The sequence below is a fragment of the Micropterus salmoides genome, unplaced genomic scaffold (genome assembly GCF_014851395.1).
Source record: "Micropterus salmoides isolate LMB-PRFRI ecotype aquatic unplaced genomic scaffold, ASM1485139v1 Ms_hic_scaffold_2, whole genome shotgun sequence".
NCBI classification, from domain to species: domain Eukaryota; kingdom Metazoa; phylum Chordata; class Actinopteri; order Centrarchiformes; family Centrarchidae; genus Micropterus; species Micropterus salmoides.
The window spans coordinates 8,633,709-8,646,908 of record NW_024041150.1 but is presented as its reverse complement, the minus strand read 5'-3'; the positions used below and the strand labels follow the sequence as shown (position 1 = coordinate 8,646,908).

General features: G+C 53.0%; 1 protein-coding gene across 1 annotated transcript in view; it reads left to right on the top strand.

Moving 5' to 3' along the window:
- The window catches only part of LOC119911443 (ninein-like protein), a 48,720-nt gene extending 37,362 nt beyond the window's left edge, over positions 1-11,358 (top strand). The window contains exons 24-31 of the mRNA XM_038730323.1: positions 7,038-7,154; positions 7,302-7,415; positions 7,503-7,649; positions 8,005-8,156; positions 8,224-8,357; positions 8,442-8,651; positions 10,272-10,385; positions 10,468-11,358. Coding sequence (XP_038586251.1) covers positions 7,038-7,154; positions 7,302-7,415; positions 7,503-7,649; positions 8,005-8,156; positions 8,224-8,357; positions 8,442-8,651; positions 10,272-10,385; positions 10,468-10,685 — 1,206 coding nt within the window. The 3' untranslated portion in view covers positions 10,686-11,358. The remainder of the gene's footprint in view (positions 1-7,037; positions 7,155-7,301; positions 7,416-7,502; positions 7,650-8,004; positions 8,157-8,223; positions 8,358-8,441; positions 8,652-10,271; positions 10,386-10,467) is intronic.
- The last annotated feature ends 1,842 nt before the right edge of the window (positions 11,359-13,200 follow it).

Here is a 13,200-nt window from a genome sequence, read left to right as displayed (position 1 = left end):
GCGGGATCAGGTTCAGGTGTTGTGTTTCATGTTCCTGCGGGATCAGGTTCTAGTGTTGTGCATTTCAGGTTCCTGTGGGATCAGGTTCTGGTGTTGTGCGGATCAGGTTCAGGTGTTGTGTTTCAGGTTCCTGTGGGATCAGGTTCAGGTGTTGTGCGTTTCAGGTTCCTGCGGGATCAGGTTCTGGTGTTGTGCGTTTCAGGTTCCTGCGGGATCAGGTTCTGGTGTTGTGCGTTCCAGGTTCAGGTGTTGTGCGTTTCAGGTTCCAGCGGGTTCAGGTTCAGGTGTTGTGCGTTCCAGGTTCAGGTGTTGTGCGTTTCAGGTTCCTGCAGGATCAGGTTCAGGTGTTGTGTTTCAGGTTCCTGCGGGATCAGGTTCAGTTGTTGTGTTTCAGGTTCCTGCGGGATCAGGTTCAGTTGTTGTGTTTCAGGTTCCCGCGGGATCAGGTTTAGGTGTTGTGTTTCAGGTTCCTGCGGGATCAGGTTCTGCTGTTGTGCATTTCAGGTTTCTGTAGGATCAGGTTCTGCTGTTGTGCATTTCAGGTTTCTGTAGGATCAGGTTCTGCTGTTGTGCATTTCAGGTTTCTGTAGGATCAGGTTCTGCTGTTGTGCATTTCAGGTTTCTGTAGGATCAGGTTCTGGTGTTGTGCGGATCAGGTTCAGGTGTTGTGTTTCAGGTTCCTGCGGGATGAGGTTCGGGTGTTGTGTTTCAGGTTCCCGCGGGTTCAGGTTCTGGTCTTGTGTTTCAGGTTCCCGCGGGATCAGGTTCGGGTGTTGTTTTTCAGGTTCCTGCGGGATCAGGTTCCTGCGGGATCAGGTTCTGGTGTTGTGCATTTCAGGTTCCTGCGGGATCAGGTTCAGGTGTTGTGCGTTTCAGGTTCCTGCGGGATGAGGTTCGGGTGTTGTGCGTTTCAGGAGCAGGAGGAGGCGGGAGCATCGGTGAGCCAAACTCTTCTTCATGTGTTTAAATAAATGCTGATGTTTCCACGAGCATCTGCTCTCAGGTGTTGTTTCAGGTTCCAGCAGGATCAGGTTCTGGTGTTGTGTTTCAGCTTCCCACAAGATCAGGTTCGGGTGTTTTGTTTCAGGTTCCCGCGGGATCAGGTTCTGGTGTTGTTTCAGGTTCCTGCGGGTTCAGGTTCTGGTCTTGTGTTTCAGGTTCCAGCGGGATCAGGTTCAGGTGTTGTGCGTTTCAGGTTCCTGCGGGATCAGGTTCAGGTGTTGTGCGTTTCAGGTTCCCGCGGGATCAGGTTCAGGTGTTGTGTTTCAGGTTCCCACGAGATCAGGTTCGGGTGTTGTTTCAGGTTCCCGCGGGATCAGGTTCAGGTGTTGTGTTTCAGGTTCCTGCAGGATCATGTTCTGCTGTTGTGCATTTCAGGTTCCTGCGGGATCAGGTTCAGGTGTTGTGCGTTTCAGGTTCCTGCGGGATCAGGTTCAGGTGTTGTGCGTTTCAGGTTCCTGCGGGATCAGGTTCAGGTGTTGTTTCAGGTTCCTGCGGGTTCAGGTTCTGGTCTTGTGTTTCAGGTTCCAGCGGGATCAGGTTCAGGTGTTGTGCGTTTCAGGTTCCTGCGGGATCAGGTTCAGGTGTTGTGTTTCAGGTTCCCACGAGATCAGGTTCAGGTGTTGTGTTTCAGGTTCCCGCGGGATCAGGTTCAGGTGTTGTGTTTCATGTTCCTGCGGGATCAGGTTCTAGTGTTGTGCATTTCAGGTTCCTGTGGGATCAGGTTCTGGTGTTGTGCGGATCAGGTTCAGGTGTTGTGTTTCAGGTTCCTGTGGGATCAGGTTCAGGTGTTGTGCGTTTCAGGTTCCTGCGGGATCAGGTTCTGGTGTTGTGCGTTTCAGGTTCCTGCGGGATCAGGTTCTGGTGTTGTGCGTTCCAGGTTCAGGTGTTGTGCGTTTCAGGTTCCAGCGGGTTCAGGTTCAGGTGTTGTGCGTTCCAGGTTCAGGTGTTGTGCGTTTCAGGTTCCTGCAGGATCAGGTTCAGGTGTTGTGTTTCAGGTTCCTGCGGGATCAGGTTCAGTTGTTGTGTTTCAGGTTCCTGCGGGATCAGGTTCAGTTGTTGTGTTTCAGGTTCCCGCGGGATCAGGTTTAGGTGTTGTGTTTCAGGTTCCTGCGGGATCAGGTTCTGCTGTTGTGCATTTCAGGTTTCTGTAGGATCAGGTTCTGCTGTTGTGCATTTCAGGTTTCTGTAGGATCAGGTTCTGCTGTTGTGCATTTCAGGTTTCTGTAGGATCAGGTTCTGCTGTTGTGCATTTCAGGTTTCTGTAGGATCAGGTTCTGGTGTTGTGCGGATCAGGTTCAGGTGTTGTGTTTCAGGTTCCTGCGGGATGAGGTTCGGGTGTTGTGTTTCAGGTTCCCGCGGGTTCAGGTTCTGGTCTTGTGTTTCAGGTTCCCGCGGGATCAGGTTCGGGTGTTGTTTTTCAGGTTCCTGCGGGATCAGGTTCCTGCGGGATCAGGTTCTGGTGTTGTGCATTTCAGGTTCCTGCGGGATCAGGTTCAGGTGTTGTGCGTTTCAGGTTCCTGCGGGATGAGGTTCGGGTGTTGTGCGTTTCAGGTTCCTGCGGGATGAGGTTCGGGTGTTGTGCGTTTCAGGTTCCAGCGGGATCAGGTTCGGGTGTTGTGCGTTTCAGGTTCCTGCGGGATCAGGTTCAGGTGTTGTGCGTTTCAGGTTCCTGCGGGATCAGGTTCAGGTGTTGTGCGTTTCAGGTTCCTGCGGGATCAGGTTTTGTTGTTGTGCGTTTCAGGTTCCTGCGGGATCAGGTTTTGTTGTTGTGCGTTTCAGGTTCCTGCGGGATCAGGTTCTGGTGTTGTGCGTTTCAGGTTCCTGCGGGATCAGGTTCTGGTGTTGTGCGTTTCAGGTTCCTGCGGGATCAGGTTCTGGTGTTGTGCGTTTCAGGTTCCTGCGGGATCAGGTTCTGGTGTTGTGCGTTTCAGGTTCCTGCGGGTTCAGGTTCGGGTGTTGTGCGTTTCAGGTTCCCGCGGGATCAGGTTCGGGTGTTGTGCGTTTCAGGTTCCCGCGGGATCAGGTTCAGGTGTTGTGCGTTTCAGGTTCCTGCGGGATCAGGTTCTGGTGTTGTGCGTTTCAGGTTCCTGCGGGATCAGGTTCTGGTGTTGTGCGTTTCAGGTTCCTGCGGGATCAGGTTCTGGTGTTGTGCGTTTCAGGTTCAGGTGTTGTGCGTTTCAGGTTCCTGCAGGATCAGGTTCTGGTGTTGTGCGTTTCAGGTTCCAGCGGGATCAGGTTCAGGTGTTGTGCGTTTCAGGTTCCTGCGGGATCAGGTTCAGGTGTTGTGCGTTTCAGGTTCCTGCGGGGTCAGGTTTTGTTGTTGTGCGTTTCAGGTTGCTGCGGGATCAGGTTCTGGTGTTGTGCGTTTCAGGTTCCTGCGGGATCAGGTTCTGGTGTTGTGCGTTTCAGGTTCCTGCGGGATCAGGTTCTGGTGTTGTGCGTTTCAGGTTCCTGCGGGATCAGGTTCAGGTGTTGTGCGTTTCAGGTTCCTGCGGGATCAGGTTCTGGTCTTGTGCGTTTCAGGTTCCCGCGGGATCAGGTTCGGGTGTTGTGCGTTTCAGGTTCCCGCGGGATCAGGTTCGGGTGTTGTGCGTTTCAGGTTCCCGCGGGATCAGGTTCGGGTGTTGTGCGTTTCAGGTTCCTGCGGGATCAGGTTCGGGTGTTGTGCGTTTCAGGTTCCTGCGGGATCAGGTTCTGGTGTTGTGCGTTTCAGGTTCCTGCGGGATCAGGTTCGGGTGTTGTGCGTTTCAGGTTCCTGCGGGATCAGGTTCGGGTGTTGTGCGTTTCAGGTTCCTGCGGGATCAGGTTCTGGTGTTGTGCGTTTCAGGTTCCTGCGGGATCAGGTTCTGGTGTTGTGCGTTTCAGGTTCCTGCGGGATCAGGTTCAGGTGTTGTGCGTTCCAGGTTCAGGTGTTGTGCGTTTCAGGTTCCTGCGGGATCAGGTTCAGGTGTTGTGCGTTCCAGGTTCAGGTGTTGTGCGTTTCAGGTTCCTGCGGGATCAGGTTCAGGTGTTGTGCGTTTCAGGTTCCTGCGGGATCAGGTTCAGTTGTTGTGTTTCAGGTTCCTGCGGGATCAGGTTCAGTTGTTGTGTTTCAGGTTCCTGCGGAATCAGGTTCAGTTGTTGTGTTTCAGGTTCCCGCGGGATCAGGTTCAGGTGTTGTGTTTCAGGTTCCTGCGGGATCAGGTTCTGCTGTTGTGCATTTCAGGTTCCTGTGGGATCAGGTTCTGGTGTTGTGCGGATCAGGTTCAGGTGTTGTGTTTCAGGTTCCTGCGGGATCAGGTTCGGGTGTTGTGTTTCAGGTTCCTGCGGGTTCAGGTTCTGGTCTTGTGTTTCAGGTTCCTGCGGGATCAGGTTCTGGTGTTGTGCATTTCAGGTTCCTGCGGGATCAGGTTCTGGTGTTGTGCATTTCAGGTGTTGTGCGTTTCAGGTTCCTGCGGGATCAGGTTCAGGTGTTGTGCGTTCCAGGTTCAGGTGTTGTGCGTTTCAGGTTCCTGCGGGATCAGGTTCAGGTGTTGTGCGTTTCAGGTTCAGGTGTTGTGCGTTTCAGGTTCCTGCGGGATCAGGTTCGGGTGTTGTTTTTCAGGTTCCAGCGGGATCAGGTTCAGGTGTTGTGCGTTTCAGGTTCAGGTGTTGTGCGTTTCAGGTTCAGGTGTTGTGCGTTTCAGGTTCCTGCGGGATCAGGTTCTGGTGTTGTGCGTTTCAGGTTCCTGCGGGATCAGGTTCTGGTGTTGTGCGTTTCAGGTTCCTGCGGGATCAGGTTCAGGTGTTGTGCGTTCCAGGTTCAGGTGTTGTGCGTTTCAGGTTCCTGCGGGATCAGGTTCTGGTGTTGTGCGTTTCAGGTTCCTGCGGGATCAGGTTCAGGTGTTGTGCGTTTCACGTTCCTGCGGGATCAGGTTTTGTTGTTGTGCGTTTCAGGTTCTTGCGGGATCAGGTTCTGGTGTTGTGCGTTTCAGGTTCCTGCGGGATCAGGTTCAGGTGTTGTGCGTTTCAGGTTCTTGCGGGATCAGGTTTTGTTGTTGTGCGTTTCAGGTTCTTGCGGGATCAGGTTTTGTTGTTGTGCGTTTCAGGTTCCTGTGGGATCAGGTTCTGGTGTTGTGCGTTTCAGGTTCTGGTGTTGTGCGTTTCAGGTTCAGGTGTGGTGCGTTTCAGGTTCCTGCGGGATCAGGTTCTGGTGTTGTGCGTTTCAGGTTCCTGCGGGATCGGGTTCTGGTGTTGTGCGTTTCAGGTTCCTGCGGGATCGTGTTCTGGTGTTGTGCGTTCCAGGTTCAGGTGTTGTGCGTTTCAGGTTCCTGCGGGATCAGGTTTTGTTGTTGTGCGTTTCAGGTTCTTGCGGGATCAGGTTCTGGTGTTGTGCGTTTCAGGTTCCTGCGGGATCAGGTTCAGGTGTTGTGCGTTTCAGGTTCCTGCGGGATCAGGTTTTGTTGTTGTGCGTTTCAGGTTCCTGCGGGAACGGGTTCTGGTGTTGTGCGTTTCAGGTTCTGGTGTTGTGCGTTTCAGGTTCAGGTGTGGTGCGTTTCAGGTTCCTGCGGGATCAGGTTCTGGTGTTGTGCGTTTCAGGTTCCTGCGGGATGGGGTTCTGGTGTTGTGCGTTTCAGGTTCCTGCGGGATTGGGTTCTGGTGTTGTGCGTTCCAGGTTCAGGTGTTGTGCGTTTCAGGTTCCTGCGGGATCAGGTTCAGGTGTTGTGCGTTTCAGGTGTTGTGCGTTTCAGGTTCCTGCGGGATCAGGTTCAGGTGTTGTGCGTTTCAGGTTCCTGCGGGATCAGGTTCAGGTGTTGTGCGTTTCAGGTTCCTGCGGGATCAGGTTCTGGTGTTGTGCGTTTCAGGTTCTGGTGTTGTGCGTTTCAGGTTCCTGCGGGATCAGGTTCTGGTGTTGTGCGTTTCAGGTTCTGGTGTTGTGCGTTTCAGGTTCCTGCGGGATCAGGTTCTGGTGTTGTGCGTTTCAGGTTCCTGCGGGATCAGGTTCTGGTGTTGTGCGTTTCAGGTTCCTGCGGGATCAGGTTCTGGTCTTGTGTTTCAGGTTCCAGCGGGATCAGGTTCAGGTGTTGTGCGTGTCAGGTTCCTGCGGGATCAGGTTCAGGTTTTGTGCGTGTCAGGTTCCTGCGGGATCAGGTTCTGGTGTTGTGCGTGTCAGGTTCCTGCGGGATCAGGTTCTGGTGTTGTGTGTTTCAGGTTCCTGCGGGATCAGGTTCCTGCAGGAACAGGTTCCGGTGTGGTGTGTTTCAGGTTCCTGCGGGATCAGGTTCCTGCAGGAACAGGTTCTGGTGTGGTGCGTTTCAGGTTCCTGCGGGATCAGGTTGTGGTGTTGTGCGTTTCAGGTTCCTGCGGGATCAGGTTCTGGTGTTGTGCGTTTCAGGTTCCTGCGGGATCAGGTTCAGGTGTTGTGCGTTTCAGGTTCCTGCGGGATCAGGTTCAGGTGTTGTGCGTTCCAGGTTCAGGTGTTGTGCGTTTCAGGTTCCTGCAGGAACAGGTTCCGGTGTGGTGTGTTTCAGGTTCCTGCGGGATCAGGTTCTGGTGTTGTGCGTTTCAGGTTCCTGCGTTTCAGGTTCTGGTGTTGTGCGTTTCAGGTTCCTGCGGGATCAGGTTCAGGTGTTGTGCGTTCCAGGTTCAGGTGTTGTGCGTTTCAGGTTCCTGCAGGAACAGGTTCCGGTGTGGTGTGTTTCAGGTTCCTGCGGGATCAGGTTCTGGTGTTGTGCGTTTCAGGTTCCTGCGTTTCAGGTTCTGGTGTTGTGCGTTTCAGGTTCCTGCGGGATCAGGTTCCGGTGTGGTGTGTTTCAGGTTCCTGCGGGATCAGGTTCCTGCAGGAACAGGTTCCGGTGTGGTGTGTTTCAGGTTCCTGCGGGATCAGGTTCTGGTGTTGTGCGTTTCAGGTTCCTGCGGGCTCAGATTCTGGAGTTGTGCGTTTCAGGTTCCTGCGGGTTCAGGTTCCTGCAGGAACAGGTTCCGGTGTGGTGCGTTTCAGGTTCCTGCGGGATCAGGTTCCGGTGTGGTGTGTTTCAGGTTCCTGCGGGATCAGGTTCTGGTGTTGTGTGTTTCAGGTGCGGCGGCTGCAGGACGCGGCGCTGCAGCAGCAGAGGGAGACGCTGCAGCAGCAGGCAGCCTGGACGCAGGAGAGACAGCTGCTGCAGAGCGAGCTCGGCTCCTACAAAGACAAGGTTCCTCAAACGCACCGTCACTGCTTTACTTTCCCTGATCCTCCAGGTGGACCAGGGACTCCAGGTCCTGGTCTGTGTGTGCAGGTCCACTTCCTGGAGGGGGCAGAACACGTGACCTTCAGTAACATGTCTGCTTTCTCGCCTCAGCTTGGCGGCCTGTCGGCGCTGGAGGCGGAGCTCAGCAGCGTGACTCTGAAGCTGCGGTGGTTGGAGGACGACAAGGCCAAGCTGCTGCGAGACGCAGACGACAGAAACAAGAAGGTCACAGCTCGCCGCTCTGTAACCACAGCGATGGAACCGGCCAGTAAGGAAGCGGCGTCCTCACCCTGTGACCTCTGTCTCCCTCAGGTGGAGAAGCTGCAGCAGGCGGCGCTCTCCCTGGAGTCGGAGGCCGGCCTGCTTCGCTCTCAGCTCAGCGCCGTCGGCCAGGAGAAACTGGGCCACGTCCAGGAAGTGAGCGAGCTGCAGAGGAAGCTGCAGGACGCTCAGCGCAAGGTCAGTCTCAGGGCTTTTATTATGAAGGGACGCTTCCTGTGTAGAGGAAGGAAGAGTTCTAACTACCAAAATAAAACTCAGACGCCACCTGTCCACCTGGGAGGCGGGGCCAAGGTCGACCTCGAGCCGACCCCGGTCCAACGGAGGCGCTGAAGTCCACCTCATGGTTTCCCTGTAGTCTCTTTAGTCCGGGTTCACTTTAATCCGGGACTCATTAGTCTACTTACGAGAGCCGGACTACTAGTGAGACCTGGACTAATGAGATCCAAGATACTAATGAGACTTGGACTAAAGAGAAGTCCAGGTCTCATTAGTAGTCCAGGTCTCACTAGCACGGTCTGGTGTTGTGGTCCAGGTGGAGGAGCTGGAGACCAGCGTCAGGAAGCTGATGAGGGAGAAGGAGGAGCTCCGTCAGGTTCTGGAGGAGCAGGATGAGCAGGCCTCCATCACTCTGCAGGAGGAGACCCAAAAACTGAGAGTCCAGAACCAGGAGCTCCAACACACAAGGTACTGAGTCTACATGCTGGTCCCAGGTTTCTGAGGACTCACCTGGGCTGGGGTCTGAGTTCTGAAGTCGACTGCTTGTGTTTTCAGCTGTCGGAGCTACAGGTCCAGGGTCAGGAGGTCCAGAAGCTGACCCAGGAGCAGCAGAACCTGAAGACCAAACTGAGCGAGCTGGAGACGGCCCGGACGCAGGCTCAGGACCAGGTGAGCACTACATGTCCCAGAATCCTCAGCCCACCAGGACTGAACCCCGAAACCGGTCTCACACTCTGAACTTCCTGTCTCCAGGTGGCACGGGCCGACACGGCGCTCGGCCTGGTCCAGGCTCAGCACGTGAGGCGGCTGCAGGAGGCGCAGGAGCGAGCGGGGGCCGGCCTCAGGGACCAGGTGCAGCTGCTGCAGGTTCGGCTGCAGGAGGAGCAGAGCAGGAGTCGGCAGCTGGAGGAGGCGCTGAGGCTGCAGGCCCAGCAGGGCAGCACCCAGATCCACGTCAAGCAGGTACCCACGGTCAGAGGGGTACTCCACTACCCACGAGTATCACAGTACTTCTAGGAGTACCGCAGGGTCCCACAGAGTACTACAGTACTTCTAGGAGCACCGCAGGGTCCCACAGAGTACTACAGTACTTCTAGGAGTACCGCAGTGTCCCCCCCGTCGTCGGCTGACTCAAAGACGAGAGCGAGATGCGCCGGTGTTACGGCGAGTTTTGCTCGCAGCACCAGATCCTGCTGTAACACATGCTGCGCGGGTTCATAATAAGTGACTCAAAGTAAATGAACGTTTAGTCGTTAAATAATCTTCGATCACAGTAGAAGGAGCGTTCTGAGATTCAGCTGAAAGATGTGGCGATAACTGAGGAGGAGGCCTGCAGAGACGTGCACCTCCTCTCCGCTCAGCACGAAGGAGCGTTCTTCTCAGCGGGCTGCAGGATTCAGCACAACCCGCAGAAGCCGGCAGCGTTTGGCTAACGTTAGCTGGCTGTTTGGCTAAATCGCCGCCTTTTGTTAAAACTCGTTTTTTCATACAGAGACGAACCAGTGTACCGAGCTAAGAGTAGACCTTTAATATCATGTTGTAATATTATACTAACCACTCATCTGAACCAGCTGGGCCCCCAGGGCTGGGCTGGGCCCCCAGGGCTGGGCGGTCCCCAGGGCTGGGCCCCTGCTGTGTTTTCCATCTGATCGTAGTTCAGTGAAGGCGCTGTGGGTTTTTAGACGCTTGTAGCAGGTTTCAGACTGTGACCAGCAGGTACGCCTGTAAATAAACGTGATCTGTGCCGTGTCTCTCTCAGGTACTCCTCGAGTACTCCAACATGCAGTACTCCAACATGCAGTACTCCAACATGCAGTACTCCAACATGCAGTACTCCAACATGCAGTACTCCAACATGCAGTACTCCAACATGCAGTACTCGTCTGAGACCTGCAGAGCTCCAAAACACCAGCTATAATAATAACTTTAAAAATAACGACACAGACTCCTCAAGTCTCTTCATTTAAACTGACACGGCTGAGCTTCCTGACGCTGCTGCAGCCGCTCTGTGACGGCCTCGCCAGCTCCGCCCGCCGCCACCTCAACTCCAAAAACTTTCAAGCACATTTTTAATCTGCCGTCACTTCTTGTAAAACTGTCAATATTTAACATCAAAACTCCTCAGAAGTGGATTTGGAGATGAAACGGCCTCTCTCTGCTGCTTCCTGTTGGCCCGCCCCTTCCGCTACGTAGCTAAAATGGCGGTGGTTGAGGGCGAGACGTGTCCAGCGTTTCAGCCGTTACGACCGTCCGGGTCCTCCCAGCGCTGCATGCTGCCGTACTTCAGTGTGAACGCACGATGCCTCAGAATAGTGAGTGGAAGTGCACGAATAGAGACAGCAACTGAAATTCATTTTAAAAACTGCCACGTCCCTTTAAAAGAGCGACGTCGAGCGTTACAGCTCAGAGTGGCGCCGCAGTCTTAAACACGCCGGGAAGGTGTCGACTTTTACTCAAGGCTTCCTGCTCAGAGTTCTTAGAGGTGCAGTAGAGGCAGGAGACAGAAGTACTCAGGTGAAGTACAAGTACCTCAGAAGTGTCCCGTGTGTGAGTCCATGTACTGCAGCGCTGTGTTGTGTTCAGGAGCAGTACGAGAAGGCGCTGTCGGCCCTGCAGCAGAGGCTGGAGGAGCTGGAGACCCGGCTGAAGGGGGTCCGGACGGTCCTGCAGGAGAAGGTCCAGCAGCTCCAAGAGCAGGTGGGTCTCAGCTCCCGTCTGCGCTCCGTTGGCGTCTGCGTGCTGTGACGTGACGTGTCGCTGCGTTTGTCTCGTCCCTCAGGTGGCGAAGAACACGAAGTCGAGCGCGCTGCTGAAGGACCTGTACGTGGAGAACTCCCAGCTGATGAAGGCTCTGCAGGTCACCGAGCGGCGCCAGAAGAGCGCCGAGAAGAAGAACTTCCTGTTGGAGGAGAAAGTCCACGCCCTCAACCGGCTGCTGAGAGAGATCGTCCCCGTGGCGCTCGCCACGTAGCCGCCGCTCTGACATCAGCAGCATGAAGGGAACAGAGGGGGGAAACTGTTAGCCTAGCTTAGCACAAAGACTAGAAGCGGGGGGAAACTGTTAGCCTAGCTGGACATTCTGAGGTTCCAGGTGAGATCACTGGACAACATCACCGCACGGACCGCGTGGGAGGGAGGGGCCTGAAGAAGTGCCTGCTGGGAAAAAGATTTCTCTGCAGACGTCTGAACGTCGAGTTTCCACCAAACTACATTCAAATTATGGTGGATTTTAAATCACCAGAAACCAGGTGACTCACAGGGTCGGCGTGGGGGCGTGGCCTGTTGAGTGATGACTCATCACCTGAATAATAACTTGTATTCAGCAGGTGAGTGTTTGTCTGCTGCTCACAACGAAGGAAAACCAGTCGCAGCTGTACACACCTGTACTACCTGTGTGTACAGGTAGTACTGGTGTGTACACAGGTGTACTACCTGTACACACAGGCATGTACAGCTGTACACAGGTGTGTCCAGGCGGCAGCAGCCTTCAGGGTGTTGCGTTACTTTGTTTTCTGTATTTTAAATGTATCTTTGTGCCGTCTGGCGTCTGCAGGCAGCGGCTGTCACATGTTGTGAGACGCCCTGCTCTGATTGGCTCTCTACCTGTTCAGGTACTGACGGACGCTGTAACATGAAGCCACATTAAATTAAGTTTTTATCGCAGTGTGAAGGTGTGTTTTTATTGGTCTGCAGGTTTAACCTGTGGTGCGTTCAGGTACAACAGGAAACGGGGCGTCCGCAGGGTCTTAAAAAGTCTTTTAAAAGGTGATAAATCAATTTTGCGAGAATGAAGGCCAATAAAAAGTTTTAAAAAGTCTTAATCGTCATTTAACAAGGTATCAAATGTTGAAGAAATTTTTTTCAACGTGAAAATCCTGTTTGTCCAAAAGCTGGTTTGCTGAACGTGCAGGTGAACGTATTTATTTATTTATAACGCGTCGCCACAAACAGCAGACAGGCAGAGAGCAGCGCCTGTAGATCCGTGTGAACCGGAAAAAGATTTACGAGTAGAACCGACCGTGATCTGCCCCCCGCCGGCCCTCCAGTGTTAATCGTCCAAAACATAGTCGGAGTAACGGGATTCACCCGGTGGGCCGGTCGCCCTGCGGCCCCTGAACAGCCCTGAAGAGCAGCAGCAGCTGATCAGTAGGACAGAAGACTACAGGGAAAAAGGAGCGTGTGGGTTTGGATAATGTGAGCCGGCTGTTTTTATTGAAACACCGACGCTCTCGTCAGCATCACTTTTTCTGAACAGACCAATCACAGCCTGGATGGAGCGGGATTAAAAAAAGTTTGATGTGCTGCAACAAACTTTATAAATGTTGAAGTCTGTTCTGCATAAACGGTTCTGATTACTGACTAAAATCAAGGCTCATAACCGCAATAAAAAACAACCCCAGACTGAAGCAGCTGTAATTTGAATTAATATTATACTAGTGGAAAGTTACATTATACACATAATGAAATTACCAGCGGTGAACGCAAAGCATTTTGGGAATCCGCGGCACAAACATAATGTGCCAGACTTGACTGCATGGAGGGAAGACGGCGGCGTTGAAGATGGCGTCCACCTGCTGTGTTATAAAGTAATATTCGTTCTCATGATGGAAGCTGATAAAGCTTAAGAACAGAATATCATAAAAAAAACAATAGTACAAGCCACGTTCACGTTTCAGAGGCGGCGAATGGCGCGTGATGGTGCGTTCAGAGCTTTTTCACAAAGGTAAGTTACAATTACTCTGTAAATGTTATGCTGTGGGAAAATAACCAGACCGTTAGTATTTGAGCTGAAGCCTAACGCTAACCAGCTTTAAAGTTTCTACATCTAAGTTGGGCTACATAGCACTTTATTTGGCTACATCTGTTAGTCTCAAGCTAAAAGAAGAACATTGGAGGCACAAGTTCACCATGAAGCGCTAACGTTAGTCTAGTTATTCATCTTTCCATGCAGTAATGGACAACAGGGCTTTTCAGTCTGTTGGACGCTATGGGCCCCTAAATATGATCATCCTACAATTTAAAAGGCAAATATATATTTCAGTGTATGATGGACCAAACTGATGTTTTCTACTGTGACACTTTAATCAACTGACTTTTTATAGTTAATATGATTATTTATTTTACACTTTCTCTGACTGAACCCCCCTGAATGAAAAACGCTGTAGTCTGGTTCTCACTGTGACCGTGTTCGCAGGCGGTGAAACGTTGATCCCGATCGGGCCCCTTCTCTGTACCTCGGCCACACTGAGGTCAAAGCTACGAACGCAGACCGGTTCAAGCGGTTTAGGAGAAGAGCGGCGAGGCGCTGAACACACCGGTCAATGAAGCAGCACCTTTGTTCCCGGGTAAATATTGGTAACAGACGCAGGTAGACTCCATAAATGTCCAAAAAATTTACAGATTCTTCTTCTTCTTGTAATTACAGACTACTCTGCACCTGTGGCTGAGATGGAAGGACAAGAGACTCGGCCCAGACAATGCAGGGACAGAGGAAGGTCTGGAAACACCAGGG